General features: G+C 63.0%; 2 protein-coding genes across 2 annotated transcripts; one reads left to right on the top strand and one right to left on the bottom strand.

Moving 5' to 3' along the window:
• Positions 1 to 3359: 3359 nt before the first annotated feature.
• BESB_027290 (uncharacterized protein) lies at positions 3360 to 7954 on the top strand (the record flags this gene model as incomplete). The annotated part of the gene is made up of 2 exons (XM_029361403.1): positions 3360 to 3721; positions 3859 to 7954. The coding sequence occupies 2 exons, from the start codon at positions 3360 to 3362 to the stop codon at positions 7952 to 7954; spliced, it is 4458 nt and encodes a 1485-aa protein (XP_029215303.1).
• A 1445-nt stretch (positions 7955 to 9399) lies between these two features.
• On the bottom strand, positions 9400 to 22271 carry BESB_027280 (uncharacterized protein; the record flags this gene model as incomplete). Its single annotated transcript, XM_029361402.1, has 15 exons — positions 9400 to 9628; positions 10057 to 10583; positions 10961 to 11347; positions 11606 to 11917; positions 12289 to 12405; positions 12703 to 12813; positions 12973 to 14407; positions 14858 to 15321; positions 16043 to 16344; positions 16842 to 16969; positions 17344 to 18497; positions 18815 to 18911; positions 19375 to 19836; positions 20335 to 20718; positions 21106 to 22271. The coding sequence occupies 15 exons, from the start codon at positions 22269 to 22271 to the stop codon at positions 9400 to 9402; spliced, it is 7275 nt and encodes a 2424-aa protein (XP_029215302.1).

The raw sequence follows: 22271 nt of genomic DNA, 5'->3' as shown, positions 1-22271 counted from the left end.
CGTCCACGTGAAAAGGCTTTTTCTGTGTGTCGATGACGTAAAACAAAAAGACGAAAGGGCGGAAACGCTGGCGCGCAACTGCCGAGAGCGCACCCGCGCGGCTTCCCTCCGCTGGGCGCGCGCAAAGGACGAAGCGGCGCGGCTTTTCTCTCTCGTCTTTTCCCGTCTTCTCGGCGGTGACTCTCTCGAAGCGACGACGCGGCCGCATTCAGTTACGAAGAGTCCGCCGGAACTGTTGGGTGGAGAAGTGACGTGAAGTGTTGACTCAAGTTTCGCGTGCGTGTTGGTTCTTCTTCTCTCTCGAAGGGCGTCGTTTCCGGCCTCGCTCTCTCGCGCCACCCTCCGCCTCTCCCCGCCCGCCGGCTTTTGCTCCTTTCGTCCCTGCAACGCGCGGACGACTCCTCTTTCTCTCTTGTTTCATTTTTTCGAGTCTCGGGCGCTCGCCGGGCTCTCGCGCAGCTCGGTGGTTTGTCTGGTCCCTGCGGAGTCTCCAAAGTCTCTTTCTGCGCTCTCTTCCACCGTGCCGGGGTCGCGGCGCCCCAGTTACCCGGCACGGAGTCTTTCTTCAGAACGCGCAGCGAGTGTGTGTCTTTCACAGTCTGTCGTGGACGACTCCCGCGGCTTCTCTGCGGCATCCGATTAACTCACATCAACACACCTCTCCAGAGACACTTCCACACAGTATACCTGCATATATTCATTTTCTGGACTTTTAGATTATTTACACACATGTGGGTATGTGGATAGGGATTCGTGTCTTCTGCGCCGCCGACTGACTGCGTAGTAGACGTGTCTTCACACGTGTGCGCCCTGCGCACCAGCCGTCTTAGCAACTTCACTATACTATATTCTCTTTGTCTATTTTCTTCTCTGGCAGATGCAGGCAAAGAACGGTTACTGCAGCGCTTTCGGGAAACAGGATCCCGCATGTGCGATGCCTTCCACCCTTTTTTCGCCGAAAGCACGTGGCGTCTGCTGGCACCTCCATAGCCCCTTCTCTGCGTGATGCAGCTGAAGAAATGCGCGAGGTGCAAGAAGGAATCTGAACGCCTCAAGCTTTCACCCTACGGCTCTGTCCGCCGGCCTTGGACAGCGAGCCTCGGGAAGCGAGGTGCACACATGCAAATGAGCCGCGATCCAGAACTGCATCACGCAGTTCGAGTAACAGACTCTCCAAAACGTGTTTTCCATGTGTCTTCTTTCCAGCTGGATAGGGGCGCAGAGCCCTTGTGTTGCCGTCGTGTGTTAGTGGCGCAGAGTAACGGACGAGATAGCGTCTCTCTGCCTTTGTTGTAGAAAAAGAGCTAGCCGAGAGCCTCGTATCTGTGTGTAATTATCCAAGACCGCACGCAGAACATGACTCGTGTCCATTGCGACAGGAAAGAAACGTGGCTCTGGAATGGGGAATGACCGTCACAGGATCTCGTGTGGGAAAGAGCAGGCGGGGAAACCGTTACACAGGGGAGAGACGAAGCATCCATAGAGCAGCGACCTACGGATGCAGCAGAAACCCTAAACGCTTTCCGGCTCCCGTCGTGGCTTCAGAGGGAAAAGAAGCATACGCCGCGTTGAGTCTGTTTCTCGAGAGAAGGGCAACAACTGTCTCCTGACTCCTCCACTGCAACATCCAGGCGCCTACCGCCGCAGACATGGATGTACCCACGGCTTTTCTTCTTGAGGGGCCTTGTCTCTCTTTGGCTGATTTTGAGGTGTTCAGTGCCGCAGGGGGACAGACTGCTTGGAAAAGTGAGATACGAGACTCCGCGTCGTGCGCTCAAGATTACGTGAAACAGGAAACTTCTTTGGAGCTTTCGAATGTCCCTTCAACGCGGTCTCTTGCTCTGCGCTGTGAGTTCTGAAGGGCATCTTTCTTTTTCGTCCTTTTCCTTCACCACGCGTTCATCATGCGGGGTTGCGCTCCATGCAGAGCTCGGGCGCGAAAAAGAGAGAGACTCCCTTCAGAGATAAACTTGATGACCCCGAGCGGCCTCAAAACGTTGCTCGACACCAACAGAAAGACTAGCTTTCTTATTCTCTCTGTGCCTGCTGCTGCATCCTATTCAGCTACTCACTTTGTCTGCATACACATAAATACGTGTATCCAGGTTATGAACTGATGTGCAATCAGAGCGGCGGCGGAGAGGGATAGCTAGTTTTGAGGCAGTTGGACGCGCCGCTGTGCTCAGGAGTGTGGAGCCGGTTGTCGTCCTCTCTTATACGCTACTGGCTCCCTGCGTATCCCGATGGAACAAAAGTAAAGTGCATGTGGCTGCATGTAGAACGTCATCGTTCAGGCTATATACCAGTATACCTTTCTCCATTCATATATATATATATATATATATGCTGAGCAAATACGCGGCAGATGTGCGGCTTCCAGTTGTATCGTATCTGGCGTGTTGTCTGTCTGGGAAATATATGTGCATCGCAGGAGGCCTGTGCACCGCGTTGCATGCTTCCAGAAAGCTGCCCTTTCGCGATTTCGAGGACCTTTTTCTCGTCTCTTTCATGTGTCTGCATCCAGTGTCTTGGATGTCTGCCTGCGCGCGAAGTTGCGAAGGCGCGCATGTCTTCCTCAGGTCTGTGGCGGCAGACGCGCCCAGGCGAAGATGCCAAGGCATAGAGTTGACTCTTAGTAGAACTTGGAACACAACTGTGAGAGACGTGTTTGACAGCGAGACAAAATGCCAAGAAAAGGCAAAATCCAGAGGGAACTGGCGAGGAGTTATGCATCGCTGCGCCCGCCTTTTGCAACCTCTGCGCATGCACTTTCGGCGCAACGAGGACGACAGCAACTGAGAGGGAAGAAGCCGCGCGTTTCTTCTGACTGGCGAATAATGCACTTGCTGTTTGAGAAGATAATTTGAACAAAACGGATAAGGCATATTCCTGTTGATCTTTTTCGCTTGGCTCTCTTCAACGCTAGAGTCCTCTGCCCAGCACGTCGAGTGCGTGTGTCTTCTTCGCGCTCCCGCGTGCTGCTCCGAGCCGTGTCTAGGCCAAGAGGAGATTTTCTTCTTGAACACCACCTCTTCATGGAGCCACACTGCGGCTTCTCGATTCGTGGGCAGTCTCGCTGCGTTGCTCTGCCTCCTTTCGTTGCCGTCACCGAGCCGTCCCCTGCCTCCGACCGCGGTCGCCCACGCATGCGCCGTCGCTCTCTCGCATCTCGTGTGTCCTTTCTCCATTCTCCGTTGAATTCCCTGCGGCGGCGCGTCCTTCTGCCTGCAGACGCGTCGAGTAGACACTCTGACTGCAGACGAGGCAGCGCTGCTGGCTTGGGCGCTGCAGTGTGCAGCGGCGCGAAAGGGAGGGCGGTCGCGGCAGGTTGAGGAGCCCTTCTGATGAGCGCCCAACTCATGCAGGACTCGCTCAACCCCGACGAGGCGCCCGCGCCTTGCACCTCGCCTGCAGCCCCAGCTGGCGCGGCCTCAGAATCCTCTGCCTTGTCTGCGGCCTCCGCGGCTCCTTCGGCGGCTGCCGCTGCGGCTCAGCTAGGCTCTGCCTGCGGCTGCCATCCCCCCCCGCGGGTCGCGCCCGGCGCAGGCCTCTCTCCCTCGTCGCCTGACCGCTCCTGCGAGGCGCCGCCGCCGCTCTACCGCCACGCGCCCCGGCGCATCGCGGCGCCCGCACGCTCGCTGCAGCAGCTGCTCGCCGCGCCGCCGCTGCCGCCGCTGCGCCTCGATCTCCTCCCCCCCCCGCAACCGCGGCGAGGCCCTGCGTCCCGCTTCTGCCGCAGACGCCGCTGCTCGCCTCGTCGCCGCTGCTCTGCGACCCCGCGCACCAGCGGAAGCTTTGGAGAAATGCGCTGGACGTCCGCGGCTTTCCGCGACTGCGTGGCGGATTTCCTGACTGCAGCAAACTCGACAGGCGCGGCGCGGTCTCCACCGACGTCCGGTGCATCGTCGGCAGCGACCCGCCTCAGACCGCCCGGTCAACCGGCGAGGAGAAGCGCCTCCTCCGCGATGCGGAGGAGGCGCAGGAGCCGCAGAGGAAGCGCCGCAAGGAAGGCGACGAGGGCGCCGCCGCGGGCGGCGGGGCGGTGTCGCCTGAGCAACTCCGCAGCAGTGGTGAGGACTTCCTCGCGGACTTCTTCGAGCTGCAGCAAGGCCAGCCGCAAGGCCTAGAACTCGTAGACACCTTCGCCGCCGCGACCGCCTCCTCCGCAGCCCCGGCGCGGCTTCTCCTGCCGCCGCCGCGACCGTCAGCGGCGGCGAAGCGTCCCAGCGAGCTGCCGGCGCCTTCGTCGGCTCCTTCGCCCTGCGCCGCTGCGCCCCCGGCGGGGTTGGCATCGCGTCCGCGTTTGCAGCGCGGCGACAGGGAGAGGGAGGCGGCCGCATCGGCAGAAGAGGCCCCCGCCTCCGCCGCGAGCTCGCTGCTGAGTCTGCTGCAGCGGCAGGTCGCTCAACGGAGTGTCGCCGCGCCCTCGGCAGTTCTCAAGCAGCAGCTGCAGGAGGAGGAAGCCGACCTTTCGCTGCTGCCGCCGCTTCCGCTCCTCCATCGGCAGCTCTACCGGGCTCTGGAGCCTCAGTCCCCGGCGCCCTGTGCGCGCGGGGCCTCCAAGCCCGCGCAGGCGGGTCCCGTCTCGGACGGCGAGCCTGCGCCGCCGGCGGGCGCCCCCCCCTTCGCGTGCGAGCCGCGGCTGAGGCGGAAGCTGCTGCGCTGCACGCGGCGGAGTCTGTTGACGCCCGGCGCATGTCTGCTGTCCGCGAGCGGCGCAGGCAGCAGGTGGAAGATCTACAGGAACTTTCTCTACGTCAAGAGTCGCCTGGCGGGCGTCGCCACGGGCGAGGTCCCCCTCGATCCAGATGGGCTCTCCGCCGACCGCGTCTCTTTCGCGCCAGGGCCTGGCGGAGCCGGGGAGCCGCGTCGGCGCGGCCTGCCGGCGGACCACGCCGCCTCCTCACTTGCGCTGTCGTCCGGCTCGCTGCTGCCGCCGGGTGCGGCGGCTTCTTCGACGCTTCCGCTGCTGCAGTCCGCTGCGCGGCGCGTGCGTCTCTCGCAGAAGTACCGCCAGGCGGCGGTGCGGCTGAGTCGCGACGGGCGGGAGGCGGCGATCGACGCGGGCTGCGGGACTGTTTTGGCGACGCACGGTTGTGTGGAGGGCAGCTTTTTCTTCGAGGTGAAGATTCAGAGCCTGGCGCGGGTCCCCGAGGCCGCCTGCGGAACGGGACGCAGAGGCGAGGAGCCGGAGCCGCGGCTGCATCGCGACGTGCAGCGCGAGAGGGCTGCCGAGAGGGAGAGACGACGCAAGGCGAAGAGCGAAATCCGCGTCGGCTGGGCCACGCGGCAGCAGCCGCCGAGCTGTCCGCTGGGAGCGACCGTGCACAGTGTTGGGTTTCGCGTAGTTGGCGAGGAGACCGACCGGGGCGGCGCTGAGGAGGCGCGACTCCCTGGAGGCGTGGCTTGGGGTGGCAGCGAAGTTGCCTACGGCCTGCGGGCGCGCGAAGGCGACGTGGTTGGCTGCTTTATTCGCTTAGTGCCGCAGCGGGCGGCGGCGCGCGTGGAGGCGGGAGCGGGAGACGCGCCGAGTGAGCGCTTCTCGGCGACAGATGTCTACGCTGTGCGCACCCTGGCAGACATGGACAGCCTCAGTCAGGGGTTTTTCCGCTACGCGAGCGTGTCGCAGCCGCCGCGCGTCTCGCCTGCGTTTCCCGCTGCCCCCTGCGCCGCCGCGGCTTCCCCGTGGAGCTGCGGCTCCTTCGTGCAGTTCTCTCTGAACGGCCGCCCGCAAGGCCTCTGCGTGTTCAACGGTGGCAGCGACTACCTGCTGAGTGCCGGCGAGTACTTCCCCGCGATCTCGCTCCTCAACGGCGGCGCCTGCACCGTGAACTTCGGGCCTTCCTTCCTCTTTCCGCCGCCCCCCGCGACGCCCGCCTCTGCGCCCTTCCTGCCGGCGTGCCTGCTACCGGTGCCTCGCCTGCCGCCGCTCACCGTCGACGTGCTGCCCTTCCTCGTCTCCCAGGCCTCCTTCTTCCTGGATAGACCCGCGAAGCTGCTGCGGCCTAAGACGCTCGCGGATATCTTCGAAGACCTCTGGCTCGCACCAGCCGCGCCCCCCAATGCGCGAACGGCGGAGGCGCGCAGCGAGAGACCGCGCGGCGCGGCGCCCGACGACGCGCTGGCGCAGGTCGTGAGGCGCCTGGCGATTCCGTCGGCGCACCTTGCGCAGCTCCGCGCGGGCTTTCGCAAGCGCCGCGAGTTCGAGGGTCTGCTCGAGAGCCTCAGCGGTCACGCGACGCTGCGCCTCCTTCACGCCTGCGCGCTCTTCGTGCTGCATGCTCACAGGTTGACCTGTGCAAAGAGGAGGCAGCGCGACGCGGGTGCAGCCGAGACAGCGTCTGAGGCGGAAGCGACGCGGGCGCGCGCGACCCAGCCGGCGGCTGCGGCTGCAGCTGCAGCGGCGCCGCGAAGAAGGGGGGGGGGTGACACGACAGCGCAAGCGGAGGCAAAGGGGGCATCGCGCGGTCTCGAGGGAGAGAGTCCAGCAGAGACGCAGGGCGAGGAAGCAGAAGCTCCACGGCAACAGGAGGAGCACAGCGAGGCGCAGGGCGAGCGGGAGGGTGCATTCACGCAGGAACAAAATACGCGCAAGCACGTCGAACACACAGCGAGGCAAGTCCAGGACCCGGCGAACAAGCGAAGGCGAAAGAGTCGCATGTGGACGCGGTGGAGATTCGGAGGCGTTGAGTCGAGCGAGGGAGAGTGGGCGGAAGGGTCGCTCAGCGCCGCGAGCTCAGACCTCTCCAGCGTCTCCTCCGACTCGGATTTTTCTGAAGACGAGCGAGCGGAGACCGAAAACCCTTCTAGCACTTCTCCCCGCCCTGGTGCGGCAGCGAACCCTACACTGCAGAAGAAGACGCCTGCTGTTGAGACGTCTTCTAGCCCGGCGTGCGCGCTGTGCGAGGTGGCCTCTAGCGCCACGGTGCCGCAGATCGACTTGACTGATCCTGCGGCGGCGTTCCCCTCCTTTTTCCTACCGCGCGCGGCCTTCTTGTCGCCGCTTCTTCTGGCGTTTCTCGAGCGTGAAGAAGGCAAATGGGCGCCAGTCGACGCGGACCTCCTCTTCCGGCTGGAGCGGCTGCATCACCTCCGCGCGAAGCGCCGCACCGCAGCTGCTGCGCCGGCGCCGGCGCCCACGTCGGGAGGGCCTGGCGAGTCTCCGCCGGCTTCCACCGCGGCGTCGGGCGGCGGTGCGGGCGCGTGTGCGGGCGAGCGCGCCCTCGAGAAGCGCGGCGGCGGCGGCGCGAAGCGAGGTCGAGGCACGGAGAGGAAGAAGGAGGAGCGCAGCAGCGCCGACCTGGCAGCGGTGCGGCGCTTCTGGGGGGGCCACGTGTACGCGCCGGAAGACCGCGAGACGATTCAAGTCGGGAACGTCTCGCTCGAGGTGCCTTCTTTCTGGCTCAGCGGCGACGCGGAGGACGGCGACCTGGAGGCTGACGGTCAGGAGGAGGAGCGAAGCGAAGAGAAGGACAGAGCCCGCGCGTCGAGCGGCGCCGTGGGCGCGACAGCGGCGGCGAGGGAGAAGAGGCGCGAGATGCGCAGCAAAACGTGCAAAACGTCGGCTGCGCGGAGGTCAGGCAAAAACGCCTCCTCCGCGCCGTCCGGGGCGCCGCTCTCGGAGACTGAACAGGAGTCTCTGCGGCTCTTGCGCGCGGTCGTGGAGGACGCACTCGACTCTTCCGCGGCGTTTGCAGGCAGGGACGAAGACGACGGGGAGCGCGCCACGCGCCAAGCCGACTGCCTCATGCGGAAGCTGGGGCTCTCCGCGGTGCAGATCCTCGAGGGCCTCGGCGCGAAGCTCCAGGTGTACGAACACCAGTCCGGACTCTGCCAGGCGCTCGTCAGGTGGCGACAGGCCTCCGCGAAGGCGCAGGGCTTCCTCGCCGAGGAAGTGAAGGAACTCGCCTGTCGCTTCTGGCTCGGACAACACGCCTCCCTGTTGCCTCTGTAGAAATCGCTGCTGCAGGCCGCGGCAGAGCGACAGTCCGAGCCGCGAGAGAGGAGGGAGCGGTGGGAGGGGGAGGTGTGAGGGGGCGGAGGCCCTAGATCGTTTTGGTGTGTAAGAGAGGCATACCTCCGCGCCTCGACGCTGGAGACCTGCTTCGTATAAAGCGCGCCGCGGGCGTTCTGCAGCCGCGGCGTTGTGTTTTTTCGTTCGATCGTCCTCTGTCCGCGCTGAGCAGGTCTCGCGCAGGCGCGTCTGAGTGTCCTCTAGATCTGCGGTCTCGTCTGTGTGGAAGAACGCAAAACTTTTGAATCCCGTCAGAGCTGCGGGCTCGCGAGTCTTCGACCTCGCAGAGCTCGCGGCGTCACCAACCCCGATCCCGTTCTCCGGCGCTCGCGGAGGCCGACGCCTCGGCAGGAGGCGGAGCCAAAAAACCGCAGTGGAGTTGCTCGGTTCCTAGTTTTTTTTTTGTTTCTGTGACTGCGCGACGCGTTTCGAATGGCAGCGAGCGAGTCGGTCTCGCGAACGAAGCTCAGGCATCGCTATCTGCAGCGTCTGTAGAGGACGGCGAAGTCTTGAGCCACTCCTCACCAGGGTGTCTCGTCTTTTTTGGCGCTTCGCGCCCGTGGCTGCTGTGTGAACCCGGAGACAACGCCCTCCGCGATCTTCGGGGGCCTCCTCGTTCCACTGCTTGTAGACCCGGCAAAATCTGTACACGGAAGGAATACATAGTTACATAGTCGCACGCGCGTGCGCAGACGCGTACGTGCAGACACGCAGCTGCAGAGTGGAAAGTTTGAATTATACAGTGAGGAGTCTGCAGGCCGCTGAGGTAAAGCCGAACGCGACACAGTCGCTTATAGCCTCTCGTCCATGGCAAGGCGACGTGCAGACAGAAGGCAGAGAGAGAAATCGACGCGAGCGCCCTCTCGTTCGCGGGAAAGTGCTGTGAGACGGCGCGTGACGAGGCTGCATCGACGCAGCGACGAGCTCCCCGATGCGCGAATCAGAGACGGTGACTCGACTCCACCGGCCTGGAACCCGGGCAACACGGGGGAGTGTTCTGGCGAGTTTCAAGACAGATTCGCTTGAAAATGCAATGGTTTGTCGGGTTCAGGTCGAATGCGAGCAAACATATTCTTAAGCAGTCTAGTGGGGTGGTGGTGGTGGTTAGAGAAAGACCTTGCTTCCCTGGTTCGTATGAATGCACACTGCGTGACACCTCGAGAACATAAACAAGCAAATTCCACATCAGTATATAAATAATCATGCATAAATATGCAGGTTTAACCATTGCAGAATGCATGCAGCACAGTCATGTATACGGAGTGCACATATTACCTGCGCGGCGGGACGCCCACGTACACGTAGGTCCACATTTGTGATTATTTGCGTACACAAACGAGTGAGGGCGTCCCTCTGTTTTCCGGAAGTCTGCCGCACTGCATGTGTCATGCGTCTTCTTTGTCTCCGGTATCCGCGTTTGGGCGGATGGCGCGTGAGCAGCGCGGACAAAGCAGAGGCGATGCCGAGTCTCCCCTCTGAGCGGGGCCTGTCCCTGTCGCCGTTTGCCGCCCGCCGTCCGAAGAAGAAGCTCTAGCAGACGCGCACGCGGACGCCGTGGCTGCAGGCGCGGCGCTCGGGCAGACGGAGCCAACGAGGGGCGAGCGCATCCAGCACCTGGAAAGAGAACAAGCAGAGCCGCATCGCCAGCTCCTGCTCGCTGCCGGAGGACCCGCAGGCGTCGCAGCCAAACCCAGCCACGCGCTGATGCTCATGCGTACATATATATATATATATATACAAATATATATGTAAAATATATATATATACAACTATATATATATATATATTACACAAGTCTACACACTTACCTGCGGGGCCACCCGTTTATCTCTCGGGGCACCATCCGGCAAAAAGGCGCGGCACCGATCCGCCTAGCCCCGTACTCAAGCATGTAGTAGTCGCCACACCAGTGTACGCAAACATGAGTATATATATATATATATATATAAGTATATAAATGTATATATAGAGTGTCTTGTGGACGAGATCGTCTTCGGCGTGCCGTATATGTAAGTCGAATTCTGGTGCCTGCGAAGGCGTACCGGGAGCACCTGCGGCCAGACGCGAGAAACAGTTCCAGTCGAACGTCGCCTGAGGAGCTGGCCTCGAAGGGCAGGACGGCGACGGGTTCCTCGTCTGCCTCCGTGACGACCTGTGTGGTTTGTTCCTTCCTCTTCGCGTCGAGTTCGTCCTCTGCAGCTGCGCGTCCAGGGGGAAGAAAAACAACTTCTGCTTCCGAGACCTGGAGGACCCATCGGAGGTCGTCGACGTCTGAATCGAAGAAGATCTCCTCCGTTTCGGATGTTTCATCTCTCTGTTTCTGGGCTCCCTCTTTTGGGTCGCCTCGCGCCGCCCCCTGCCACCTGTCGAACTCTTCATCGTGGCTGGCTGACCGTTCGCCTCCTCTCCGGACTGCGTCGCGTTGCCGCTCAGTTTCGTTGCCTTCGGCGTCTCTTGAAAGCGCCGCCTCCCTTTCAGCTCCTTCGCGCCTTCGAAGCATCTCGTCGCCAGAAGCCAGCAGCGGCGCCGAGGACGTGAACGCGAGCAACTGGCACCACAGCCGCGCGTTCTGCGCACAAAAAAGAAGAAAAAGTGAGAAGAACACACCAAATTCACGATTCGATCTGCAGTCAACACACGACGCTCTTGTGCACTATCGCGGTGGCCGTAACACATGCGCGAACAGAGATAGGTCTAGAAAGCATATTGAGTTATCCTTTCGCGCGGCAAAACGGCTGTGAATGTCTCTCCTTCTGCAGCTGCTTTCACAGGTTGCTAAACTCTGTAACGGGCTACGCGTAAAAGCTGTCGATATCCCCATGAGTCCGCGTCGTCGCCTGCGTGGCAACGCATTGGTTAGCGCTTTCCTCTCTCTCTTGAGTCTCCTGTTTGCTGCCAACTTGCCTTGGTGATTATCCGCAGCCTGCCATCGCAGCGCGTTCGAACTTGCTCCGTTTTGCTTGAGTTCGGGTCGCCCTTCACAGTCGCGCTTGAGGAGGGCTTTCCGGCGCCCTGCGCGGAGACAGCATCTGCTCCCGACTTTTTATTTTCCGCCTTCGTTTGCTTGGCGCGAGGAAGGAGCTCCAAGAGGCGGTTTGAGTCTGCGCGCAGGCGCGCGAGCATCTCCCATAGCGCGTCTTCGTCTTCTGCCTCTACGCCAGGCCTCTCAGCTCTGAATCGCGACTCGCTTGCGTCTGTCTTCGCGTCGACGTCTCTCGAGTCCGCTGCGCTCGCGGCCGGCGAATTCGCAGCGGAGACACCCGACGGCGAACGGCCTTCGTGCCGCGCCGCGGAACGAGGCGTGCGAGGCAGGCGCAGCCGGGGCCAGCCACTCTGTAGCAACGCGACAGACAGGCGACAGCAGGTTAGCAGAAAAACACGAGACGCGTCTGAAGGCATCCCGCACCGATTCACACACGCGCGCGCGCCCGTCGGTGTCGCCTCTTTTCCCTTTCCTCGATCGGGGTTTCCACACTTTAGACTTTGACTCGGCTTCAGTTGACGTTCTTGTCAGCAATACAGACTGCGGATGCAACAGCTCTCCCGCTAACTCATTTCACTCCCGTCTCTGCTCCTTTGCATCCGCCGCACCTCGAAAAGAGACACGAAGGCCTCGCCCTCTGCGTCGCCTCCTGGCGGCTGCGAGCCGCCATCCTCTTCGCCTGGCGTTCCACCCTCGCCTGCTACGTTCTGTGCCGCCGCATCTCGTGGCTGCCCTCCAGTCGCGGAGCTCGCGTGTGTCGCGGCGCCGCGCGAATCGCGATTCAGCGAATGTTTCCTCGCTCGGTGGTGCATATGGCGACGCAGGGCGCGCGGGAGCCGCAGAAAGGCTTCCTCGCACACGTGAGGCGCTAGGGGAGCGACGAGCTTGACTACAGTCAAAAACACCGCCGCCAGCACAGTCTGCAGAGAGCCACGCCGCAGCAGACAAAGCCGCACTCGACACAGCCTCCAGCCGAGAGGCGAAGAAGGGCGGCGACACAACATGCGCACTGACGGTGACAGCATCGCATACGCCTCTCTGAAACTTTGCGGCGAACGCGGCAGCGGGACGGAGACGTGCGGCGGGCGTGAGGGCGGACGCAAAGAAAGACAGTTCCACCGCAGACAGGCCCCGCCATTGCAGACACCCGAGCGACGCTAAGACGCAACGAGCCACGCAAGACATAAACTCGGGATGTCAGCTGAGAGTGCGTCCCGCGTGAGTATCTGAGGCGCCGCGTCGCTTCGGCGAGACAGAAGGCGTCTTTCCTCCACAGGCAAGACTTGCTTACCTGGCAAGAGCGCCGGCGCCGACTCTCCCGCGCCGCGACGTAGAGTCTGTCCTTCGCGACTTCCAGGTAGAAGCTGGAGAACGGGTCAGCCAGGAAACAAAGCACGCCTCGCAGAGCCTGAGCGGCAAGCAGATCGAGCGACGACACACGCCAGTCCAATAAAACGCGAGTGAAAGGCACCGAACAAGCACGTGAATGAAACGAGGGCAAACGGCCTCCTCACAGCATACCAAGAGGAAAACGGAAGCCAGAAAGCGGCGCCGCGGGAGCAACGCCGCAGCGCCACAGACGCGGCGACACTCCGAGAAGCAGCTCGGCAAGGTTCGCCGGATGTTAGCGTCTGGAATGTACATCCGATAGTCTCGACTGAGATGCACAGCCGCCGACGAGAAATTAAAAACCTAAAGAACGCACTCTAGCAAAGTCGAAGACCTCGTAAGCCTGCGTCGTCTGCTGCAGCAGCCGCTCCAGCCGCTGCAGCAGCCCGCGATCCAGGAATGGGAGGCGCTCGTACGCGATCGCGTCCTAAACACAGAAAATAGAAAGCAAAATGGGCACGCCGATGGAAGCACTGTATGCGCATCTACACACACGTGCACTCGAGGACTGGCAGGAATTCGTGTACTCATGTACACAAACGAATCCACACGCGTCTCGCGAAACGCGCCGACTCGCATCACTCACTCGCTGCGGATCGAAATCCTGGAGGTTGCCCAGGAGGAAGCGAAACATCCCACGCAGCTTTCCGTACGCCGCCGCAGCTTGGTCTAAGGGCGTGCCTGCGCCTGGCTTCCCGGCTTTCTCCCCGCCCCGGTGCAGAGTTGCGGCATGCCCTGGGGCTTCCTTCGCCCTGCTCGAAGCCTCAGAGAGGCACCGGCATCCTGCGGAAGGCGACAGAGGAGATGCAGGACTTCGCCTCTCTGCAGGAACTTGCAGAAGGAGGTCGCGGCCGTAGTTGGAAGCTGCCACGAAAAGCCGGAGGACGTCCGCGCCGTGGTACGGAAGGTTGAGCGGCGTCTGCAGGAAGGATCCACAGCGCGCTGACGAAGCAGGGGCCGACGGCGGGAAGAAGCGGCGCGGCGAGAAGACGTTTCCCAGAGACTTGCTCATCTTGCGTCCCTGGAGGCACAGGCCCGCATGCACCGGGCTCAGACGCGTTGAGACCAGCGCGCTACGGCGAGAGAGAAGGGCAACTGGAGATCGCACCAGCGAATAGCCGACCAAGGCGCGGGCGCCTCGAGCGCTCAAGCACGAGAGGAAAAAAGCACGCCTGCCGCTGTTGAGAGGGAGAGTCGCAGGAGGCGGAGATAGGGAAACACAGGGGAAAGACGACAGGCGGGATGTCGCATCGCGGGAGAAGGAGGGGGGGGAGCGCCGGCAACGCTGTTGCGCACTTCTGCAGTGCTGAGCTTTGCCTACCTGAGCATCTAAGACAAATCCGTGCGTTACAAGGACGTCGAACGGCCGAGCTGCGCTCTGCGGCTCCGCTGTAGCAGCGGCAGACTCCGTCGCGCCTTTGCAGCGGACGTTCGTGGGCAGCGTCGCCTCCTCGGATTCTTTCTTGGTGGTCTCCGTCGCAGCGCGTGGAGCGTCTTCCCCCCGAGCATCTGCTGTCGACGGGCCTCCGTCCTCCCTCCCTGCCTCGCGCCCGTCCTTCGCGGCTCGGTTTGATCTGGCACAGTCCCGCTGCTGCGACCAGCTGGCGGCGCTGGCGCGAGCTCCGTCGGTCGCTGGCGACCCGTCCTCGCTGGCGACAGAACCGTTTTCGGGGTTTTCTCCGGCAGAGGCATGCAGCGCTGCATGCGTCAGCAGCAGCGCTTGGAACCACCCACGGTGCTGGTCAGTCCCCTCCAGCACAAGGGTCTTTATGTTGAGTCCGTCGCGACCGTCCGCCTGCGCCACAGAGGCCCCGCCGAGACCCCCCTGCGGCGGCTCGTGGCGTTTTCTCGCTTCCTCCTGCGTTGCCACGTTGCCGCTCGGAACGGCGGGAAGGCAGGTACGCCCCTTCGCGGCCGCAGCCCACCGCCGCACGAAGTCGCGCGCGGCGCGCCAGGCGCAACCCGCGTCGAACCAGACGTCGAAGGTGTCGCTGCCGAGCCGCAGGCCGCGCGCATGCGCTCTGTGGGAGAGCGCACACCATCCAGAAAGAGACTCAGGGGATGCCAAAGAGAGCCGCGGAGACGGGGGAGGGGGTGGCGGCGCGGGGGGGTACGGGGGTGGGCGCAAGCGAACCAAGAAGCGAGAGCCCGTACGCAAGCCGACGAGGGAGAGCTTCGCGGTAGGGTTCGGGCGGTCTCAGAACACTGAAGGGCGGCACGACTGCGCGGGAGCGGAGATACGCGCAGGCACTTGACAGAACAGGAACGCAAGAGAGGAGCAACACTTCTCACCAGACGCAGAGCGCCGCAGAGCCGGGAGCACGAAGGCATCGAAGACATCGATGGCTGGGTCGCAGAGACACGAATGCCGATCTGACTGCGCATCGCGCGCCGCACGGACGAGAGACAAGGCGTGCCGCAAGAGACAGTCCTTCGCCGAGATTTCCCCAGGTGCATCTGCGCCCTCTCACCTCTGCTTTTCAGGTAGCCAGTCTGCGGCTGCGTTGTTCAGCCACCAAGCGTCGCTTCCCTCGGCTCGAATCTTCTCGGCAATCCACGCAAACGTGTCTGCATCGCCGAACAGCGGCGCCGCCTCCGCCGGCTGGCTGCGAGTCAAGCCCCAGTCGCTGCCCTCGACGCGGAAGAAGGGCAGCGGCAGGCCCCACTGACGCTGGCGAGAGAGACACCAGTCGCCGCGTCTGCCCGCGAGGGTCGCGCGCAGCCGCGCATGCGCCGACGCGCGGACGTTACCCGCGGGCCCCGAGGCGTCCGCAGCCACGACCTGAGAGCTCTGCGGAAGGAAGTGCACTTGCTCAATCGCTCGGAGTGCGAGGGCGCGCAGACGCTCCAGGCGGAGAAAAATCTGCGACGTCGCCCGGCAAATGAGCGGCTGCTTCGTCCGCCAGTCGTGCGGGTACAGATGCGGAAAAGGAACCTGCACGAATAAGAAAGTTGAAGGAGACAAAGCAGAGATCCTCACCACAAATTGGGAACGCCACCACGCCGGATCCAGGTCCCGTGCATGCATTTGTTTCTCTTTTAATATACATATATATATACATATATTTGTTTTCGTTGTAGTGCTCTCCAATGCACATTCATATATGCGTACATGTAGATGCGCAGATAAACATATATACATATATATACAAAGGCACGTGCGGATAGGAAAATGTGTGCGCACGTAGCAAGGCATAAATGCATCAAAATATGGCAAACAGCCAAAAAACAAGCTACAGAGAGTGCCTGATGAAGCATAGCGCCAGAGGCCATACAAGTACCTCCGACACCCGCAGGCAAGGTGGCTGCCCAAATGAGTCGCTAAGGGCGCAGCAAGCGAAGGCAGAGCCGCGCTTGCCTAGAGGGCAAGCACGGTTTGAGTCGAAGCTGAAGCGCCGCCTCCCGTCACGCTTGCGGGCGCGCACCCCGACTCGGCTGAACCGAAGACACATCCTCTCTCCTCCGCGTTTGAGCAGAGACGTTCTTCCCCGAAACCGGAGGCCAAACAAGCCTTCAAGGCCTGCAGGCGTCGCGATTTCGTCGTTTCGCCGAGTCCCCCGAAAGCCCGCCTCCCCTACGCCCGCGAGTCTAGCCGTTGGAATCATTCGCTGTCCTGAGGGCTGAGGCGCCAAAGCTGCAAGCAAAGCTGCCCTCACCTCCTTGACAAGCGTGCCTTCCCGCGCGAGGCGCCTGAGGATCTCCGCCTCTCCATCCCCGAAGACTGAGCAGCCCGCGAGGTTCGGGACTCCAACGTCGCGCGTGAAGAGGCCTGCCTCGTCCACCGGGCTCCACGTGCGCGTGCGCGACCGGCGGAGTTCCACTTTCTCTCCATCGTCGCCTCCGCCGACGGCGCCATCGCCTGGGAGATGCGTATCCTCGTTTTCTCTGTCTCGCTCGCGAGCCTCAGTCGCCTTCGCCGACGGAGGCTCCGCGCTGTCGGAGTCGCGGAGACTTTGCACTGCGGGAAAAAAGGCAAAAAACAAGGAGGCGGCTAGTGGCAGCCTCGCCCAAACGCTCAAGCGCGCGGACAAACAGGGAAGACGGGGAAACGCATGGAGTTTCAGTGGTGGCGCCGCATCGACTACGTGAGGCACGGAAGGAAAACCAGACAAAACAGCGGAGCCACGGAACTTCTCCGCCAGAGCACCTAGACCCTAGACAGCCAGGAAGAGGAATACACACATGCATGCAACGGTTGCTGACGGCACACACGCTGATACGTGAAAAAAAGTACGCATACAGTGCAAACGGGGTCAGCTGGATGCACGCGAGTCATACATATATGCATGTATATAGATATAGGTACATATACATACATATAGATACATGTAGACACATATAGAGAGAGATAGACAGATGAGGATGGCAGCGGGACGACACACGCTGGAGAACCTGTTCCTGACAGAGCAAATGTAGAGTTCGCCCCCGAGTCCTCTGCGGTCCAGTTTCCTCTACCGAGCATAAAGTCTTCGAAGCCGTGCCCAGGCGAGACGTGAACCAAGCCGGTTCCTTTTTGCTCGCGCACGAGTGCATCTCCCGAAACCACGCGGCGCATTTCATTTGCGAGCATCGGGTGTTTGTATCTGGAAACACAGAGCGACGCGAAGGCGAACGGCATGCCAGCTCCGCAGAGACGCACGCACATCTACCTATCTGTCTCTCTGTGCGTGATATGCGCATGCGAATCCATGTCTCTCTCTCGTCACTGTGAAGAAACACAGCCCTCAAAGCAGTCCCTCTTCGAAATCCACACGAAGCTGCTTCTAAGAGGGGGACACGCCGCTCGCTTGCGTGGATTCGACAACCAAGTAATTCTTCTTCTTTCGTCAAGGAAGTCTTGGCAGGCGCAGGGCGAAAGCGCCCAAGCACGAAAAGGCATCGAGGCAGACGCTGCGTTTTTCACAAGCGTCCCAGAGCTCAACTGGAAGGCAGCTGGCTCTCGCTCTGTCTCGCGCACCGTTTCCCAACAAGATCTTTGCCTGAGACAGTTCCAAGGACCGAGTAAAACGCCTGCGGCGCGGACGGTTCATTCCCCGACGCGCTGTCGCGGCTGGAGGTGGCGCTCGCCTCTCGCTCTCTGGCTTCAGGAGCCTCCTCAGTCGCCTGCGATTTGTCAAGGATCTGCAAACACGAGAGGCCTCCGTCCTGATCTGCAGGCGTGATGCAGAGAATCTCCATCGTGCGCTCGACAGCCTCTTGCGCGACGATCCAGACTTCTCGCAGCGCGCCTGAAGCGGGTGCGGGCTCCCGCTGCTCCCGCGCTTCAAAGCCCTTCTCGCCTCCAGCCTCGCCAGCCCGACGAAGGAGAGCCGCCTCGCGGGTCGCGCCGCGAGACGTCTCTGAGGAAAGAGACGACGCCGGCGCGACCGGCGCCAGCGGATGCGAAGGGAAAGACGACATCGCGTCCTGCTGCCCTCCCGCGGCTGCAGGTGAGTCTCTGGCGCCATCCCCCCGCGCATCCGCAGCAGGCACGAGGGCGCGAGGGGCGACGTCCAAAGCGCTCAAAGAGCAAGGCGAGCCGCCGTCCCGAGGCGCCCGAGCTGCAGCCGCCCGCGCGCCCCTGAGGACTTCCACAAGCGCGTAGGGCTTCTCTCCGTGAACCGCGACGGCGTGATTCGACGGCAGCGTGTAGGGCGTCGTCGTCCACACGAGAAGCGAGAGTCGGAGTTGGGAGGCGCTCGCGTCGACGCAGGCTGCCGGAGAGGCGGCCGAGGCGGGTGTGCGCTCGACAGCTGAAGCTTCTCGCGCGGCTCGGTGTGTGTCGCCTCCATGCCGCGCGTTTCCCTCTCGATTCGGCGCGAAGGAGGGAAACGCCGACTGTAGGAACGTCTCCAGCGCGCGTCTTTCTTCTGGCGCGCTGCGCCACGTCGTCCCGAGTTCTCCGCCTGCTGCCGCCGCACCCTGGGCGGCCTGAGGAAGGCTCGAGGCGTTCTTCTCCCGACGCGTTTCCTTGCTGTCGGGGCCCTCCGCCTCGCGCGGAGGCAGGTCGAGCGGAAAGGCGCAGTAGATGCTTCGCGCGACCCGCGGGAGGTACTCGACTTCTGCGTCGGCGAGCGCGGTGCGCGACGACGGCGACCAGTGCACTGGCCGCACGCCCTCGTAGATCAGTCCCTGCATGCAGAGACGGAAAAAGGCGTCACACAGAGGACGCGAGGCCTCGCACCAAACCGCCAGACGCAGGCGAGAAGCAGACGGCGACGAGCGGAGAGAAGCGACACACACCGAGAGCGACGCAGCCACGCAGGCCGCCTGTGGACGCACCGACGACGGTGTGCGCCGGCGCAGGCGCTGCTCGCCTCTCTCGGCACCGAGACGAGTGACTCCGGCGGTCGAAGCCTGCGGGTACCTGGTTGCCGCGTTTTCTCTCTCCTACCCCAAACACCTCCACTCGCGGGCGTCGCGCTTTCTTCGAGCCCCGCTAGTCTCACCTTCTCCCACATGCGCCGGAAGATCTCGAGCTCCGTGGCCTCGTAGCCGCGGTCAAGCGTCAGGTAGGGCGTCTCCCAGTGACCCCAGACGCCGAATCTGCAGAAACATAAACGCAAGACCGCGAACCCGCTTTCCACGTCAGGTCACGGAACGTCGGCGGCGCCACAAATACGCACCCCGCAGGCACTCGCAGGCGCTACACAGAAACGGAGGAGAGGCAGCCGCCTCGTCTGCCGATTTGTGCGTCGCTCCACGCCGCCACCGCTGGCCTCCCGCCGCTCAGCCCCAGCGCCGCGTCAGCGAGACTGAATGCAGCGGGGCGACGCGAGTCTGCACGGTGCTCTTTGGCGCCAGGACGAGGCTCAAGGGCAGCGCGCATGCAGCCAGGCAGGAAAGCGAATCGGCAAGAGGAGTCACCGACAGCTTCACAACGCGTGAAGCCAGTCACCGCCGTCGCTGGCGGATGTGCGCCCTGGAGACCGGCCGTCGACCCGGTTGCCGAAGCCCTGAACGTTCCCAGCCACAGCTCGTTGCGGACGGGCATCCCCGTCGGTCTCACCTCTGAAAGTCCTCCTTCTGAATCTGAATGGACTCCTCTGCAACTTGCCGCGCTGCCCGCCGCATCTGGATTACACTGCTGCGCGACGTCTCAGGCTCCGCGTCTCGCGGCGCATCTCCCTTGCGCTCTCTGCCGCTGCTCTCTCTCTTGCGCACAGTGCGAGGCGGAGGCCTGCTGGCGCTTCCGTCTTCGCATGCCGCGCCTGAATTGCTGCATTCGGGCGCCTCGCTGCAGGCACCGTCGCTTCGCTCAGCCCGCTGTTTCGCCTGTGTTTGTTCGCCAGACGAAGCAGCGACCTGTCCTTCAGCGACGGATGCGTCTGCTCGCCGCTCTCTCGCACTGTCCTCTTCGCTTCTTCCCGTTTCCTGTTGCAGCCGCTCGGCTGCTTTGAGTTCGATGGGCAGACCGTGGCAGTCCCAGCCCGGGAGCATGTGGATGCATCTTTGCCGTAGCAGGAAAAACCTGAAAAAACAAGTTGAAACGCGCAACACGCAACATCCGCTCGCGAGGCGAACGCGCCTCACAGGGGGGTCCAGGCAACGAGCACGCGCAAAAACTCGACGTCCACGCAATCTCTTGTCGCGCGAGACGCTGACACACCGGCACGCTCAGCCGCAGAGGGGTGCAGAGCCCAGGAAGCAGAGAGTGCGCCCGCCCCAGCCAGGCGGAGCAGAGCAGAAGCGGAACTGCAGACGAGGCCACAGTTCACGGTGCACACGCGACGCACTCGACGACCCACCGCCCAGAGCCAGACGCCTCAGGGGCCAGGGCGACGCTTGACAGAGCCTGGAGCGGGCAGGCGTCAGCTGGGCGCCGAGCTCCCTGCGGCGCGGCGCGCAGCAAAACGAGACACCTTCCGCTGCACGCGCGCGGCCGCAGCACCAACAAAACGCAGCCCGCGCTGAGAGCGACGCGAGACGCCGCTCTCGCGCTTCTGCGGCGCAGGCTGGCTCGACTCACCGCGTGATGAAGTCCTTCAGCGTCTTGTTGAGCGCATGTCCCATGTGCGTTTGGCCATTCGCGTACGGAGGACCATCCAGGAGCAGGTAGAGAGGCGAGGCAGAGGGAGACGGCGAGGACGCCGCCTCGCCTTCTCCCTGCGAGGGCGCCGGCGCGTCCCCGGGCGGCAAGAGAGGCGACGGCTGGTGCGTCTCCTCGAAGGCGAGGAGCTCGCAAAAGGCGCAGCGGCACGGAGCTTCAGGCCCTTCCGGACTGGCGCCAGGAGCTCGCTGTCGCGGCGCAGGCGCTGCGGCGCCCGCCGCGTTGGTCTGCCGCAGGAACAGGCGGCGGAGCAGGCGCTGGTAGGTGTCGGCGCGGCGCCAGAGGCGCTGGATCGCGAGCTCTCTGGCACAGAAAACGCGGCAGAAAACCGAAGAAACCTTCAAAGGCTGGTCCGCAGATGCGCGCAAGCGCGCGCATCTCACACAGGCGGCGTAAGGAATATACGCACCCATATCACTACACACACATCTACATGCATTTGCGCACTGAGGGAGAGACACGCGACCTAACGGCAGCACGGAGACACCCGGCGTGAGCTCGCGAAAAAGCCGAGCGTCTGAGAGGCGAGGAGAAAGCAACATGGCTTCGAGGCTTCGCGGGCAACTGCGTCAAGGCCGCCGAGTTTTCCTCTCGTTCTTGACGCGACAGAAGACGCAGCAGCGCCACCAAACTCTGTGATGCGGCACCAAACAGACGGATGAGGACTGGTCATTAGGTCCACAAATTTACGTTTTCAGATTTCGGCTCTTCAGCTTGAACTTGGTTGCGGGCAGCAGCACTGTGCTCGAGAAAGGCGCCGGTGCCTTCTTCGCGTCCCTCCGCTGCTTCGGTCTCACGCTGCAGCCTCTGTATCTGTGTGGCGCGGCCTCTTGTCCACTTCCTGAGAAAGTTCCTTCGTCGACCTCTTGGCCGTCTGCCGCGCCCCGTCCACCCCGCGCAGCCTGCGCGACGTCTGTGCGCTGCAGAGCCTCGCCCGGAGCTCCGTTCCGGACCTCGCCCTGAGCTCCGTTCCGGACCTCGCCCTGAGCTGGCGTGGCTACAGCCGGCTGCGCTGAGACGGCGCCCTGCGCCTCCTCCGTCGCAGCTGCGCGCTTGGGCACCCGCAGCGCCCGCAGCATGCGCTGTGAGAGGCTGGCAAGGCAGGCCAAAGTCTCGCGGGGACTATACATGCACCGCGGCGGCCCTGGAAGCCCAGACGCGCAAGAGGCAGACGGCGCGCAACTGAGGCCGCCGCGCGCCCCGAGCGGACTCAGGTACGCGCGCGCAAAGCTCGGCGGGGGACGCGAGAGAGGCACGGGAGGCGAGACGCAGACAGGTGAAACGGCGTGTGATGAGTGAGATAGAGTTCGAGGCGCAAGGAAGAAGAACGGCAGAGGAGATGGAAACGATGCGATGAGTCCGGAACAATCGCCCCAGCTCTCGCCCTTTGCGGTGCCTCGCTCGAGGGCGGTCAGCGTCGCGCGGGAGAAGACGCTCTGGCAGCCAGGCAGGCGCAAGTCTCCTCCGGCGGCGCCGCGAGGCTCTCTTCGCCCTGCAACGCCGCGCCTCCCCCACAAACAGCTCCGCGAGGGCCTCCGACCGCGGTCGCCGTCCCAGGCGACGGGCGCGTGCGGCGCAGAGAGGCCCTCGGGGGCTCTGCCGCCTCCGGTGTGCGGCTGCAGATATTCAAATGGCAACGCACTGGCGGAAAATCGAGAGACGGAGAAGAATGCAGACGAGGGAAGAGCCGCAGAGAAGGTACGCGACCTGCGGTGGGAGCGGCAGTCGCACCGCAGTTCAGAGCACGCGAGAAGCAGAAGGAGAAGAACGGCGCCTTGCAGCCAGCAAAGAAGAGACAGTGCGGAGGCGTCCAACGGCCTCAGGCGGCCGCCCCAGCGGAGGCGCGGCAGCCACAT

The sequence above is a fragment of the Besnoitia besnoiti genome (assembly GCF_002563875.1).
Source record: "Besnoitia besnoiti strain Bb-Ger1 chromosome Unknown contig00015, whole genome shotgun sequence".
Lineage (NCBI taxonomy): Eukaryota > Apicomplexa > Conoidasida > Eucoccidiorida > Sarcocystidae > Besnoitia > Besnoitia besnoiti.
The sequence above is the reverse complement of the archived record's forward strand: the minus strand, read 5'-3'. Positions and strand labels throughout refer to the sequence as shown.